Raw genomic sequence first — 15,122 nt, 5'->3', positions numbered from 1 at the left:
AGGGACAGTATTGATCCATTTCCTCCACATTGTCAAATTTCTGGGCATAAGATTTCTTGTAGCATTCAGAGATGATGTCTTGTATCTCTGTGGCATCTGTTTTTACTTCCCTTTTATCAGGGGAAGTTGAGGTTATTAGAGATTTTACTTTTCTGTTTCTAGTTAATCTGGCCAAAGGTTTATAAATTTTATTGATTTTTTTTGAAAAACAAAATTTTTGTTTAATTAATTTTCTGAGTGATTCTTTGGTTTTCAATTTCATTAATCTCTGATTCAATATTGCTTATTTCTTTTCTTCTGCTGGATTTAGGATTAGATTGTTCTTCTTTTTCCAATTCCATAAGATGGTTCATGAGTTTGTTTATGTGCTGTCCTTCTGTTTTTTGAATGTTGGCATCTACTGCAATAAATTTCCCTCTTAAGACTGTTTTTGTTGTGTGCACGGGTTTTGGTAACTTGTGTTTTCATTGTTGGTATGCTTGAGGAATTTAACAAATTCTTCTTTTATCTTTTCCTGAACGCAACTATCATTCAGCATAAGATTGTTTAATTTCCATGTTTTTGTGTGGGGATGAACATTTTTGTTGTACTTGAGTTCCACCTTTATTGCCTTGTGGTCGGAGAAGATACAAGGTATAATTTCTAATATTTTAATTTTGCTGAGGTTTGCTGAGGTTTGTATCTATTTTCAAGTATGTACCATCAGCTGGAGAGAAAAATGTATATTCTTTAGCATTGGGATGGTGTGTCCTGTACATGTTTATTAATCCCATATTGTCCTAGGGTCACATTTAAGTCCTTTGTATCTTTGTTTAGTTTTTGTTTAGAGGATCTGTCTAGTTCTGTCAGAGGGGTGTTAAATTCCATGGCTATTATGGTGTTATGGGATATCATATTGCTCAGACCCATTGAAGTCTGTTTCATAAATCTGGGAGCACTTAAGTTGGGTGTATAAATATTTAAAATTGAAATGTGTTCTTGTTGAATTGTTCTTTGACCAGTACAAAATGTCCATTTTTGTCTTTCTTAACTTTAGTTGCTTTAAATGCACTTGTATCTAAAAATAAGATTGCAACCCCTCCTTTCTTCTGAATTCCCTTTGCTTAAAACAATGCTTTTTATCCCTTAACCCTGAGTCTTGATTTGTTATTCAAGGGTAGTTGTGTCTCCTGGAGACAGCATATGGATGGCTTGAGCTTATTTTTTCTTTCTTTCTTTTTTTTTTTTTATTGAGACAGAATCTTACTTTATCGCCCTTGGTAGAGTGCCGTGGCATTATAGCTCAGAGCAACCTCCAACTCCTGGGCTTAGGCAATTCTCTTGCCTCAGCCTCACGAGTAGCTGGGACTACAGGCACCTGCCACAATGCCTGGGTATTTTTCATTGCCGGGGCCGGGTTTGAACCCACCACCCTCGGTATATGGGGCCTGCGCCCTACCCACTGAGCCATATGCGCCACCCTTGGCTTGAACTTTTTTATCCAATTAGCCAGCCTGTGCCTCTTCAGTGGTGAATTCAATCTATTGACATTGATTGACAGAATCGATAAGTGTAGTGGAGTTCTATTCATCTTATTTTGTGAATGTCTGCTATATAGTTTTATGCTTTGTGCCACTGTGGAAGCTAAGTTTTGACCTTTAGCTTCTGGGTGTTACTTTGCTGGTGGTCCATTGTGATGGTCAGTGTTGAGAACAGGTAGACCTAACCTTGTTGTGCCAAATTTCCTCAGTGTTTGCATATCTGAAAAAAGTTTGATTTCGCCATCAATTTTGAAACTTAGTTTGCCAGGATACAGAATTCTGGGCTGAAAATTCTTTTGTTTAAGAATGTTGGGATTGGCTCAGTGCCTGTAGGTCAGTGAGTAGGGCGCCAGCCACATGCACTGAGGCTGACAGGTTTGAGCCTGGTCTGGGCCTGCTAAAGAGCAATGACAGCTGCAACCAAAAAATAACTGGGCATTGTGGCAGATGCCTGTAGTCCCAGACACTCAGGAGGCTGAGGAAAGAGAATTGCTTAAGTCAAAGAGTTTGAGGTTGCTATGAGCTGTGATGCCATGGCACTCTACTGAGGGTGACATAGTGAGACTGTGTCTTAAAAAAAAAAAGAGAGAGAGAGAGAGAAAGAGAATGTTGAACATGGTGAACATGTATGAACAGTCTCTTTTGGCTGGGAAAGTTTCAGTTGAAAAATCTGCTGTCAGGTGGCACCTGTGGCTCAGTGAGTCAGGCGCCAGTCCCATATACCAAGGATGGAGGGTTCGAACCTGGCCTCAGCCAAACTGCAACAACAACAACAAAATAGCGGGGTGGGGCGGCATCTGTGGCTCAGTGAGTAGGTGCCGGCCCCATATTCTGAGGATAGCAGGTTCAAGCCCAGCTCTGGCCAAACTGCAACAAAAAAATAGTTGGGCATTGTGGCAGGCGTGTGTAGTCCCAGCTACTTGGGAGGCTGAGAGAAGAGAATCACCTAAGCCCAAGAGCTTGAGGTTGCTGTGAGCTGTGATGCCATGACACTCTACCAAGGGTGACAAAGTAAGACTCTGTCTCTAAAAAAAAAAAAAGAAAGAAAGAAAAAGAAAAATCTGCTGTCATCCTAATAGCTCTGCCTCTGTGCAATTTTTTTTAATTTCATCTTGACTTTAGACAGGTTCATTACAATGTATCTTAGAGAAGCTCTTTTTGAGTTGAGATGACCCGGGCTTTGATATCCATCTGAAAGGAGTGTGTTGTGATCTTTGGTAAAACATGGTAAGCTTTCATTTATGATAGTCTCCAGTAGGGCTTCCATTCCTTTGGGACAATCTTTATCCTCTTCAGGGATCTCTATTATTCATATGTCTGAATGCTTCATGGTATCTCATAGTTCTCTAAACTACTGTTCTGCTTTTTCTCTTTTCTTTTTCTGCCTCTTTGACTACCTGGGTTAACTTAAGAACTTTATCCTCTAGCTCTGACATTCTTTATTCTCCATGGCTAACTTATTTTTGATACTTTCTATTGAAACTTTGTGTTCTGGTGCTTGTCTTCCTCATTTCCATAAGTGCTGCCATATCCTTTCTATTTTCTACATATCTCTTCTCTGACTTTTGGTTCTGTCTTTCCATTTTCTTGTCCATTCCTTTTATTGTCTTTAACATCCCTTTTTCAAATTTCCTTTCTTTGAAATCCATAAAATCTTTATAGGTGGATTCTTCTGTAATATCTGCCTCATGGTCCCTTGTGGGAGATGCTCTGTTTTGTTTTTTATATGTTGCTTAAATTTTTCTGCTGGTTCCTCCTCATGTAATCTTTCTTTTTGTTCACCTCCTTGTCCTTTTTCCTTTTTGCTTCCTCCTTTGCTTCAAATTACCTTGTCTCAGAGCTTATGCCAAAAAGAACGGAGTGGTAAAGTGCAAGCTGGGAGAAATAAGAGGAAGACGAAGGAAGAAAACAGAAGGAAAGAAAAAAACATAGAAAAAAAACGAAGGGAGATGAAAGAAATGAATTGAAGAACAGGAGACAATGATGACAGGAAGAGAGAATAGGAATTATGAAAGAAATTGTATTTATTGGCATGGTGTTAAGGCCACACCTGTAATTCAAGGATTTTGAGGGGTTGGCCTGGGTGGGTTCCTCGAAATTAGGAGCTCCTTCCCAGCCTAACCCAAACTCTTCCTCTGCCATAATCAAAAATACAGGAATCCTTGCTCTTGATGAAAGTAAAAAATGAAAGTTTAGAATAGAACCAGGGTGGTGCCTGTGGCTCAGTGAGTAGGGCGCTGGCCTCATATACCAAGGGTGGCAGGTTCAAACCAGCCCCTGCCAAACTGCAACAAAAAAGTAGACGGGTGTTGTGGTGGGCACCTGTAATTCTAGCTACTCAGGAGGCTGAGGCAAGAGAATTGCCTTAGCCCAAGAGCTGGAGGTTGCTGTGAGCTGTGATGCCACCGCACTCTACTGAGGGTGATAAAGTGATACTCTGTCTCTAAAAAAAAAAAAGTAGAACCAACCAAACAATTTAGCAAAACAAAACACAACAACAACAACAAATAAAAAGCTCTAATAGCTCAAAACAGCAACAACCTCAGCAACATAGAAAAGAAGAGGAAAAAAATAAAAACAATAAAAAAAGAAATAAAATAGAAAAATAAAAAAAATTACTAAAAAATATGTATGAGGAAGATGGGCAAAAGTAGTCAGAGAAGGTTCTAGGATTTTTAGGAGCGCACATGTCTCATTAGCCTACCAGGATGAGTGTGAAGAAAGAGGAAGTGATCAATGCTAATTGCACGGAGAGAGTACACGAAGGAGGACCAAAGATATTAGCTCATTAACGAATGTATGTTGAGTACTTGGCACTCACTGCACTGTTCTACGTTTTCAGGATCCAGCAGTAAAAGAAAAGGATACAAACTCCTGCTTCATGAAATTATACTTTAGTGGAAACACAGATAAAACAAATAAGAAAAGTGTGTGTATGTGTCTACATATATATATACAGAATGTATACACACACAGAGACCAAAACAGGTAAAGTGCTTTGAGGCCACATTGGCAGGGAATGGCGATACGGTGTGATGGGAGTTGACTTTCTATATAGGGCAGTAGGGAAAGGCCTCCATGTGAAAGAGACAAAGTGGAGGTGATTATCCACCTTGGTGAGAACAAATGTAGTGAATGGATGGAGAAGGAGCTGGATGGATGGAGAAGTTAGGAAGGAAGAAGGCAGAACAGGCAAAAAATGAACATTTTAAAGATAGTACAGGACACATCTTTATAGTGGCTAGGCTAAAATGTGAATCTAGAAAACAATTTGTTGAACTAGAAGAAAGGGTATTTTCCGTTCATTGGGTAACAGGGAAGAGAGACAGAAGTGTAAGTGTCTGGGGATTTGCCCAACGTGGACAGAGTTCCTACCTCTGGGTGAGTCTGTACTTTGGATTTTTTCATGTTAATGAGTGGAGCATTTCATAACCCTAAGACACAGAGGCCATCAGAGAGCTTCGATTACCCTCTTATCATCTCTATGATATTAGGAAGCCGCACACCGCTTCCAACGCTCCTCTCAAGATAGGTTGATGACTTTGAACCACCATTCAGGCAGTCCTGCAGCCCAGGTGAGAGGAGCTCTCACACTTCTGAACCTCTGCCCACAAGGCAAAGCTGAGATCTCTGGGCACAACTGAGCCTGTGCTTGTCAGAGGGGAGCATGCTGGCCACACTGTGTAATTACTGTGAGTCTGTGTAATACACACGGACAATGCTGTGTGATCTGGGGCAGGGTAAGTGGTGATAGGCAATAACAACCCTCTTATCTCATTTGAGACACTAAATGAAATATTAAATAGCAACCTAGTATAATGTCTGGATGAAGCCTGCCTCCTCCATAACTTTTCAATATCATATTTTCTCTCTACCTTTTTTTGAGACTAAATAACATTGTTCATTCGTTAGCTAAGAGAAATGAAAAAGTGTATTTATTGCATTGCAAGTGCCCATAGATATTCAGCTAATAAAACTGGGTTGCTTGAAGGCATTGATAATAATGAAAAAGAACTCCAGTGGGCGAAAAGTAGGGCAGAAATAATGTGAGTAGAAGTGAGAAGAACAGGGAGAAAAATGTAGAGGGGGAGAGAGAGAGAGAGAGAGAGAGAAGACTAAAGATCCCAGAAAGGGAGGCCTGACCAATAAGCTGCAGAAAATGTACATGATACATACAGTGTATATGAAGCCCAGTGTCTGGGTTCAGATGCTGGATCGGTTCTTTACTGGTTGAGAAGAACCTGTTGTCTATTTCTTAGCTTCTTCCTAGATGAAAATACTCATAGTAACTATCTCATCAGGACATGGGAGAATTAATTACTTTGTAATATTCACAGCACAAGTAAAATATGACCAATAACTTGTAAGTATTATGTAAATGTTTGTTCTAAACACACACACACACTGTGCCCATAAAGTTCATGTGTGATGTAAAATAATGTCCCTGACTGTATGGACACCCTATGTATGTCCATGTACTAGGAGGCAGGATGGATGGAATGCGAAACGAAGGCGAAGGACTGGCTCTAGACAGGCACAGCAGCAGGACTCCCAACTAGGAGTCAGTGGGGCTATGAAGGACATCAAGACCTGCACATGCAAAAAATGGGACATCCAAGGAGGAGGAAGGGCAGGGGGAGAAGAGCCCCATGGAGGATGAATCAGGCAAGAGATGCCACAGCCTAGAGCATGACCTCTGCAGCCAATGTGAGCAAAAAGCAAATAGGTTGTTTTTATAAACTGTTTACATAGTGAAGATGATTTTGTGGAGTGTTATTGCAGTAAAAACTGAATAAGAAACTTCCTGCTTCTCCTTTAAATACAGGTCTGCATTTTCTACCTAGCAAGGTAACTAGATCCCCTTTCCTGTTGTCTTTGCCCTGGAAATTTTCTGAAACAGTGTGAGGAATGCTGATATGTGATAAGTTAGCTGGGAATGGAGCAACTTCTCCAGATACAGGGAGATGCAATGCTGTCTGTTGACGAGGAGGAAATCCTGAGTATTTGCCAAGGAAAGGATATCTAGAAAACGTCTTTCATCAGGGAGCGGAAATGACACTTCTGATGGAAGACTCGCTGTCATTTACACAGTAACACCTCTCCATTCTGATCCTTCCTTGTGCAGGCTCGGGTATGGGAATCACATGTGGCTGCCATTATTTATCCTTAAGTAAAGATCATGGCCCTCTCATCTCTTTTGGACATCAGGATCACTTGGTCATTGAAAACATAGTCCAGCATTTGGAGTCTCACACAAGCTACAAGGAAACCAGCTCAGATCCTAACTTGATCATTCAAACATAATCCAGAATTTGGAGTCTTACAAGTGTTGTGCCCAGGAGTTTCACAAAGACCACAGTGCCAAGCAAGCCAAATTCACAGCAGAGTCCCTTTATTAAAGGGCCGCTGGTGACTGCCTCACATCTGACACAGGGGTTCAGAGAGCAGCCCCGAGACGTCTGACGTTCTGATTTTTATAAGGCAAAATTTTTCTGGGGGGCAAGCAAGCATTGTTACAGAAGTGAAAACAGCAGTTAAAGGGGTATGGGAATCAGAGGGTCAGGTGGTTAGTCAGTTTACACAATGCTATGACCAGAGAGCAAGTAGCAATTCTTTTCTCTCCTTTACAAAGCAGGTACAACTCACAATGTCCTAAGGAAAATATAGGGAGGGAGACTTCACAGGTGAGGGTTGTAAACAGCATGATCATAAAACATGATAATCACCAGGGACATAATCACAAGTGCAGTCAGTAACTTACATCACTAACAATTTTAGTTGAATGCATTCACAGTTACACAATGGGAGGGCAAATAAGAGGAACCAGTTTTGAAGGTAATGGAATGTAATAGCAAAGGAGTAAATAGTAAAATGGAATCAAACTTGCTCTTTTAACATTTCAATATCATATACAGATGGCATGAAGACCACTTTAACACAAGCTGCAGAAAAACCCAGCTCAGATCCTAAAATGACCACTTTGTCAACAGAATTTGGGGAACTTATGTATAAAACAGATGAGAAATGACTCTCGGATGTCTATCTTCTTGCCATTTCTAATTTATCATTGTGACTGATTAAACATTTGCAAATTACAAAGCCCAAATTGTTTGACACTTCCTCATGGAGATCAAAGTTCTGGTATCAGTTTAAAGACAAAATTTAAAGGCTGGATGTGGTTGGCTCATGCCTATAACTCTAACACTCTGGGGGCCAAGGTGGGAGGATTGTTTGAGTTCAGGAGTTCAACACCATCCTGAGCAAGAGTGAGACCCTGTCTCTACTAAAAATAGAAAAAACTGGCTGGTTTTAATTAAAAAAAAAAAAAGAAGAAGTAAAAGACGTCAGAGATAAAGAGTACCTACACTATGATTCCAAATACATCAAGTGTCAAATAGGATAGTGATTACTCTAATGGGATAGGGAAGGATGAGCACAGAGGGGTGTCACTGTGTAAATGACAGCAAGTCTTCCAGCAGGAGTGTCATTTCCACTCCCTCCTGCCAGACATTTTCTAGATATCTTTTTCCTTGGCAAATACTCAGGATTTCCCCCTTGTCAGTAGACAGCATTGCATACCCCTGTACCTGGAGAAGTTGCTCCATTCCCAGGTGACTTATCACATATCAGCATTCCTTACACTGTTTCAGAAAATTTCCAGGTTAAAGACAAAGAAAAGGGGATCTAGTTACCTTGCTAGGTAGAAATAGAGAACAGGTTCTTCTCAACCAGTAAAGAACCAATCCAGCATCTGAACCCAGACACTGGGTTTCAAATACACTGTATGAATCATGTACATTTTCTGCAGCTTATTGATCAGGCCTCTCTCTCTTCCCACTCCACCCCCCTCTACATTTTTCTCCCTGTTCTTCTTGCTTCTGTTCACATTTTTCCCTGCTCTACGTTTAGCTCTACTGGACTTCTTTTTCATTATTATCAATGCCTTCAAGCAACCCAGTTTTATTAGCTGAACATCTATGGGCATTTGCAATGCAATAAACACACTTTTTCATTTGTCTTAGCTAACAAATGAACAATGTTATTTATAACTGTATAAATGTTATTTCGTCTCAAAAAAAGGTAGAGGGAAAATATGATATTAAAAAGTTATGGAGGAGGCAGTCTTCATCCAGACATTATACTAGGTTGCTATTTAATATTTCATTTAGTGTCTCAAATGAGATAAGAGGGTTGTTATTGCCTATCACCATTTACCCTGCCCCAGATCACACAGCATTGTCCGTGTGTATTACACAGACTCACAGTAATTACACAGGGTGGCCAGCATGCTCCCCTCTGACAAGCAGAGGCTCAGTTGTGCCCAGAGATCTCAGCTTTGCCTTGTGGGCAGAGCTTCGGAAGTGTGAGAGCTCCTCTCACCTGGGCTCCAGAACTGCCTGAATGATGGTTCAAAGTCATCAAACTATCTTGAGAGGAGCATCAGAAGCGGTGTGCTGCTTCCTAATGTCACAGAGATGATAAGAGGGTAATCAAAGCTCTCTGATGGCCTCTGTGTCTTACAGAACACATGTCATGCATAATTACAAAAGGTCATGCATAATTTTACTATGTAAGCAGTTTATAAAAACAACTATTTGTTTCTTGCTCACATTGGCTTCAGAGGTCATGCTCTAGGCTGTGGCATCCCTGAGCTGTTCTGGGCATCCCTTGTCTAATTCCTCCTCCATAGGGCTCCTCTCCCCCCTGCCCTTCCTTCTCAATGGATGTCCCATTTTGGGGAGGTTATGAAATGCTCCACTCATTAATATGAAAAAATCCAAAGTACAGGCTCACCCAGATGTAGGAACTCTGTCCACATTGGGCAAGTCCCCAGACACTTACACTTCTGTCTCTCTTCTCTGTCACCCAGTGAACAGAAAATACCCTTTTTTCTAGTTCAACAAATTGTTTTCTGGATTCACATTTTTGCCTAGCCACTACAAAGATCTGTCCTGTACTATCTTTGAAATGTTCGTTTTTTGCCTGTTCTGCCTTCTTTCTTCATAACTTCTCCATGCATCCTGCTCCTTCCCCATCCATTCACTACATTTGTTCTCACCAAGGTGGATAATCACCTCCACTTTGTCTCTTTCACATGGAGGCCTTTCCCGGACTGCCCTATATATAAAGTCAACCTCCCATCACACTGTATCGCCATTCCCTGCCCATGTGGCCTCAAAGCACTTCACATGTTTTGGTCTCTGTGTGTGTATACATACTGTATATATATGTAGAGACACACACACACTTTTCTTATTTGTTTTATCTATGTTTCCATTAAAGTATAACTTCATGAAGCAGGAGTTTGTATCCTTTTCTTTTACTGCTGGATCCTGAGAACGTAGAACAGTGCAGTGAGTGCCAAGTACTCAACATACATTTGTTAATAAGCTAATATCTTTGGTCCTCCTCCGTGTACTCTCCCCATGCAATTAGCATTGATCACTTCCTCTTTCTTCACACTCATCTTGGTAGGCTAATGGGACATGTGCTCCCCTAAAAACCTTAGAACCTCCTCTGACTACTTTTGCTCATCTTCCTCCTACATGTCCCATTATGCCTGTAGTTACACCCAGAATATTGGTGTTCTGAGAGCTTCGCCTTCTGTCCCTGCTTTTCTCCCATTTTATTCATTTTCTGAGCAAGCTGGGATCAAATCATCCCCACTGTCTCATTGCATTTACTATAGCATTTATGTCTAACGGTTCACACAATAAGTTAAGCTGCATATCAATTCATATCAGCAAATATTTATTTAGTGTGTAGTATCTGCTGAGAATTGGATTCACATTGGTGAGAAAGTGGATGGGCCCATCCCCCCACCTAATTCAATGTCGGGAGATAGGAACCAGTGTAGGATAATATTTAGAAATAAACTTATCCTATATCAAGCACACAAAGTAAATTCAGTATGAGTTTAAAATGACTTGCTTTTCTTTCAGAGGCTTAAAGAGACCTGGACCCCCCTGGGTTACTCACAGAGTTAGGCTTTTTTGGAGTTGTAAATTCCTTAGGCCTTTTCTCTGAAGCTGTACAACCTGTGAAGCCTGAGATCAAAGGGCATGCCGCCCTTCCTCAGAGATCTGGGCCAGAGGGTTGACTTATGTTTACAACATATTGTCAGAGGTCTATAGGTGCTCTGCCCTGAGGAGAAGACACAGTCGTTACTTCATACTGAGTAAACTGAGTGAATGCTTGAAGATATTCTTCTATTAACTCTGTTCCCCTGTGGCTACTTTCATCTTTGTGCCCTGCTCAGAAATTAATCAATGTTTAGAAGAAGAGGTTTACTACAAAGTGATTGTATTGATATGATAATAAAATATTTCCTTTCAAGTTAAATTTCCTTTCATGTTAAATTTCAAATAGGTAAAAGAAGATAATGATGAAACTAACAGATAATGGATTAGGTGTGTACGTGACTGGAAGAGTATAAAACTAAAACTGGGAATAAAGTTTTTTGCTACATGCCATTTCATCTCATCTGACCGTGTGTAGTCTGTTTCTTGACTTAATAATTACAGGAGCAAGTTTACACCCACGGCAAAGCTGCTGTTCGTTCGTCTCCGGTCACACAACAACCAGCATGATAAACTCTACTAGTCTGACACCCTAGTATTCAAATATACACAATTCTATAGAATGACCTATGAGTATATCAGAAATTAAAGACGTTCAAAAATTCAGTGTGTACTAAAACCATATTTATATTTTTGTTTTTCTTACTTTTTGACAATATGTACTGGTTACCCAAGCTAGAACTCTAGGAATCATGTTAGAAGCCTCCTTTCAATTTTAATCTTTGTAACATAGACACAAACACACACCTATGTATTTTTACAGTTAATGAAAAAGAACTTACAAAAGGAGATGAGAGACAGAAAGCACACGAACAAGCCAACGGTGGAAGAGGGACGAGCCTGGGTTTCAGAAGCCCGGTGAGGAGGAGCCCGCACTTTTCTCCCACCTCTTCTGCCTCAGCAAAACAGGGAAGGAAGGAAGGAAGGAAGGAAGGAAGGAAGGGAGGAAGGGAGGAAGGGAGGAAGGGAGGGAGGGAGGGAGGGAGGGAGGAAGGGGAAGGAAGGAGAAGGAAGGGGAAGGAAGGAAGGAAAGAAAGAAGTTAAAAAAAACCCAAAAAACCAACAAAACTCAACAGTTCACGTCCCGGGAAAGGCTCGCGCTTTCGCTTTCAGTTCCCTCCCTGCAGCCCTGGAGGTGACGCTGTGACACCCGCCGCTTTCAGCTTCGGAGAACAGCGGGTTTCCGAGGCCGACTCAGGAGGAGAAGTGAGGGTGACAAGGGCAGCTGAGAGTTGGTCTTCTGGCTGCAGCGCCGGCGCCAGCGCAGGTAAGGTGGCTCCTGAGCTTTACTTTCCCCGAATATTTGGCTGAACAAACATCCGAGATCGCATCCCCCAGGGCGGACTGCGCTGGGCGGGGGCGGGGGCGGGGGCGCGGGAGAGCCGGGCGTTGCCGCAGGGTGCGGACCGGGTGGGGTGGGGGCTTGGGGAGTGGCGGGGACCGGGTAGGAGGGGTGGGGATCTGAAATTCCCAGGTGAAATTCCGCAGCTCCGGGAGGCTGTCTGGGAAGCCCAGCGAGTACCCGAGCAGCCGTCAGGGGCAGCAGAGAGCAGGACCCGGGGAGGCACCGGGAAGGCAGAGAGGGACACGGAGACTGAGAAGGCAGCGACACTCCCGCGTTGGGCGGCCACCGCTGCCGCTTTAATCCGTGTGCCCTGGACTTAACCCCCGTGTACACTGCCCGGGAAAGAGAAGGGATGACGGAGGGGGAGCTAGAGGTGCCAGAGAGGATGGACCAGGCGGCCAGGTGGGAGAGTTGTCGCTGTCGTCTCTAGGTGTTCTCACTATGCCTGAGGCCAACCACTTAGGGCAGGAAAAAAAAAATAATAATAACGAAGAAGCTTCCTACCAAGAAAGTCAGCTCCAACTGTATGGCGTGCAGCCAATGCAATGCTAATCAGCAGCCATCCCTGTCGCCTGAAATTCAGCCCTAAGGGGCAGCCCCTTTTGGAGATGTGCAGGTGGACTATACTGAGTTACCCAGATGTGGAGGGACCCGGCACTTACTCGCTCTGGTCTGCACTTACCGGGATGCGTGGAAGCTTCCCCAACCAGGATAAAGAGGGCTAGCGAGGTGGTAAGAGTGTTGCTCAGAGAAATCATCCGATGGTTTAGTTTGCTGCTTCAGATAGGATCTGACAACAGTCGAACCTTCGTAACAGAGATAGTGCAGATGACAGCCAAAGCCTTGACTATCATCTGGAAACGACATGTGACATACAGGCCTCAGAGCTGGAGCAGGGTAGAGCATGTAAATAGAACCATAAAAGCAGGAATCAGTAAAGTCTGCCAGGAAGTGAGGCTTAATTGGGTAGAGGCCTTGCCACTAGTCTCGTTCAATATTAGATGTACCCCTTCTAAGAGGTCAGGGTACTCCCCTTATGAGATAATGTATAACAGGCCTCCACCGATGCGCCACAGTTTACCAGGGGCTCCTTAAACAACTGGGAGAGGCCGAATTGCACAGACTGTTAGAAGCCCCAGGAAGAGTAGCACAGAGGATTTCCACCGGGATAATTAACCATGCTCTGTATAGTTTTTTTCATGTCTGTCCACCCTTTCTCTCCAGGGGACCAGGTCTAGGTTAAGCCCCTCAAACCAAGGTGGAAGGGACCCTCCACGGTCATCCTGACCACACCCACAGCAGCAAAAGTGGAAGGGATCCCCACCTGCCTCCACCACAGCAGGCTGAAGGGAACTTCACCGCCCCGTGGGAAGCAAAAAAGTGATCCGGCCAACCCCTGACCCCCTGAGATGGTCAACATGCCCTGCTCCAGCCACAGACCGGGAGCTGTCTGGTCAACACATGGCCGAAGCCTGAGGACATTCGTCATGGGATTTCTCTTAATTGTACTTTGGACTTCGAGGGAGATATGTGATCCATGTACCCACACAACTAAGGTAGGACAAAAGGTGACTAATCACCTTGTTTAAAATAACTTTAAGGTCTAATCCTGTTTCTTTATCAGGCTGTGGTTTAATGCCTAAACCATGCAAGAACTACATCGGAAAAACATGTTATACTGGTTGAAAAAACAGGGTTACAGGCTTTCCTCTTTCTTGACAGGGACTTTCTCTGTTATCTAGGCTGTAATGCAGTAGTATTATCCCAGCTCTCTGCAGCCTCAAACTCCTAGGCTCAAGCATCATCCTGTTTGAGCTTCTGGGAACTGGGACTACAGACACCCACTGGCTACTTGTATTTATATTATTTTGTGGAGGCAATTCTACCTATGTTGTCCAGGCTGGTTTCCACCTCTGGCTTTAAGCAATCCTCCAGTCTTGGCCTCCCTAATTGCTGGGATTATACACCTGAGCCCACACCGGGACCGAGCTCACACTGGGCTCAGGCATTTCTAACAATTCCTCCCCATGTTCTCCCCAAACACTTAACTTTTGAAGACCATTGATTACCTACCCACAATTAATACAACTTTCCTTTTATACATGTTTATCTTGGTTTGTCCTATGTTGGACCGCATCTGACATGATGGTTTTTCTATTCCACTTTAATGCCAGAAGACATTTGACATTTTTTTTGTTACATTATCCATAAACGCTCGGCTTGCTTAGGCATTGCATAAAATGAAACTACATATAACAGCAACACTTATGATTCCTAGGAAGGATTTTCCACGTGATCTGAAAAAGAAGAAACTTCAGGAATATGAATTATGTGCCTATCAATGTGTCTATTATGTGCCTATGAAGACAACGTGTCTCTCACTGCATGACAAGAGGTTAGTGGCAATGCTGACGACTTTCTTTGGCCTCAAACACAGTTCATCACTAATTACAGGAAGAAAACCCTGTTCGATTTGAAAAACCGACACTTATTTAATAATACACAAAGTTTATGAGAAGAGAGGACAGAGCTGATCAGTACTGTGGGTGTTATGGATAACAAAAAGATCCTACAAATGTTGGAAAAAGTTGTTCTTCTGGCTGATGGACGTTGTAGTTATGAACAGCTACATCCTTGACTTATTAGATTAGAATAAGAATGGAGAAAAAGTGCAGACACACGTTTCTTACAGGAGAAATCTCATCACTCAGCTTGTGAGCACTGTGAGGAAGAGAAATTTAAGAAAGAGGAAGACCGTCATCTTCTGACACTGATGAAAGGCTACATGGGAAGATGCATTTGATAATGCAAAATGAAAAATGTCCGCCCAGGATTGCCTGGTATGCCGCAGAAGAAATGAGAAAGGTGGGAAGAGGGAAACTATTTTCTACTGTGAGACATGCAAGAGGAAACTCTGACTTTATCCTGGACATTGCTTCAAGGGGTATCACACTCAAAAAAATTATAAACAAATATAAACAAAACACTTTAATTATCTTGTGTAACCTAAGCTGAACTCATCAGGTGAGTTTGTAATTATGTTTTTCTTTTTAAAACTATAAGATAATTACAAGTAATCCACCAACCTCTCTCTGGCCCCAAATAAATAAGAGTTGGGGAGTATGCAGGTGGCAGAAGAATTGGATTGGAAACCTCATTATGTTTGCATTGCACAAA

General features: G+C 42.4%; 1 protein-coding gene across 2 annotated transcripts in view; it reads left to right on the top strand.

The window, feature by feature from the left end:
• Window positions 1-11,630: 11,630 nt before the first annotated feature.
• The window catches only part of LOC128585995 (guanylate-binding protein 4-like), an 83,964-nt gene continuing 80,472 nt past the window's right edge, over window positions 11,631-15,122 (top strand). For both annotated transcript variants that reach the window (XM_053591456.1, XM_053591457.1), the window contains exons 1-2: window positions 11,631-11,867; window positions 13,170-13,501. In XM_053591456.1, the coding sequence (XP_053447431.1) occupies window positions 13,355-13,501 (147 nt within the window). In that variant the 5' untranslated portion in view covers window positions 11,631-11,867; window positions 13,170-13,354. The remainder of the gene's footprint in view (window positions 11,868-13,169; window positions 13,502-15,122) is intronic.

Source organism: Nycticebus coucang, chromosome 5, assembly GCF_027406575.1.
Source record: "Nycticebus coucang isolate mNycCou1 chromosome 5, mNycCou1.pri, whole genome shotgun sequence".
In the NCBI taxonomy this organism is placed as follows: domain Eukaryota; kingdom Metazoa; phylum Chordata; class Mammalia; order Primates; family Lorisidae; genus Nycticebus; species Nycticebus coucang.
This window is presented reverse-complemented; position numbering and strand designations above follow the sequence as displayed.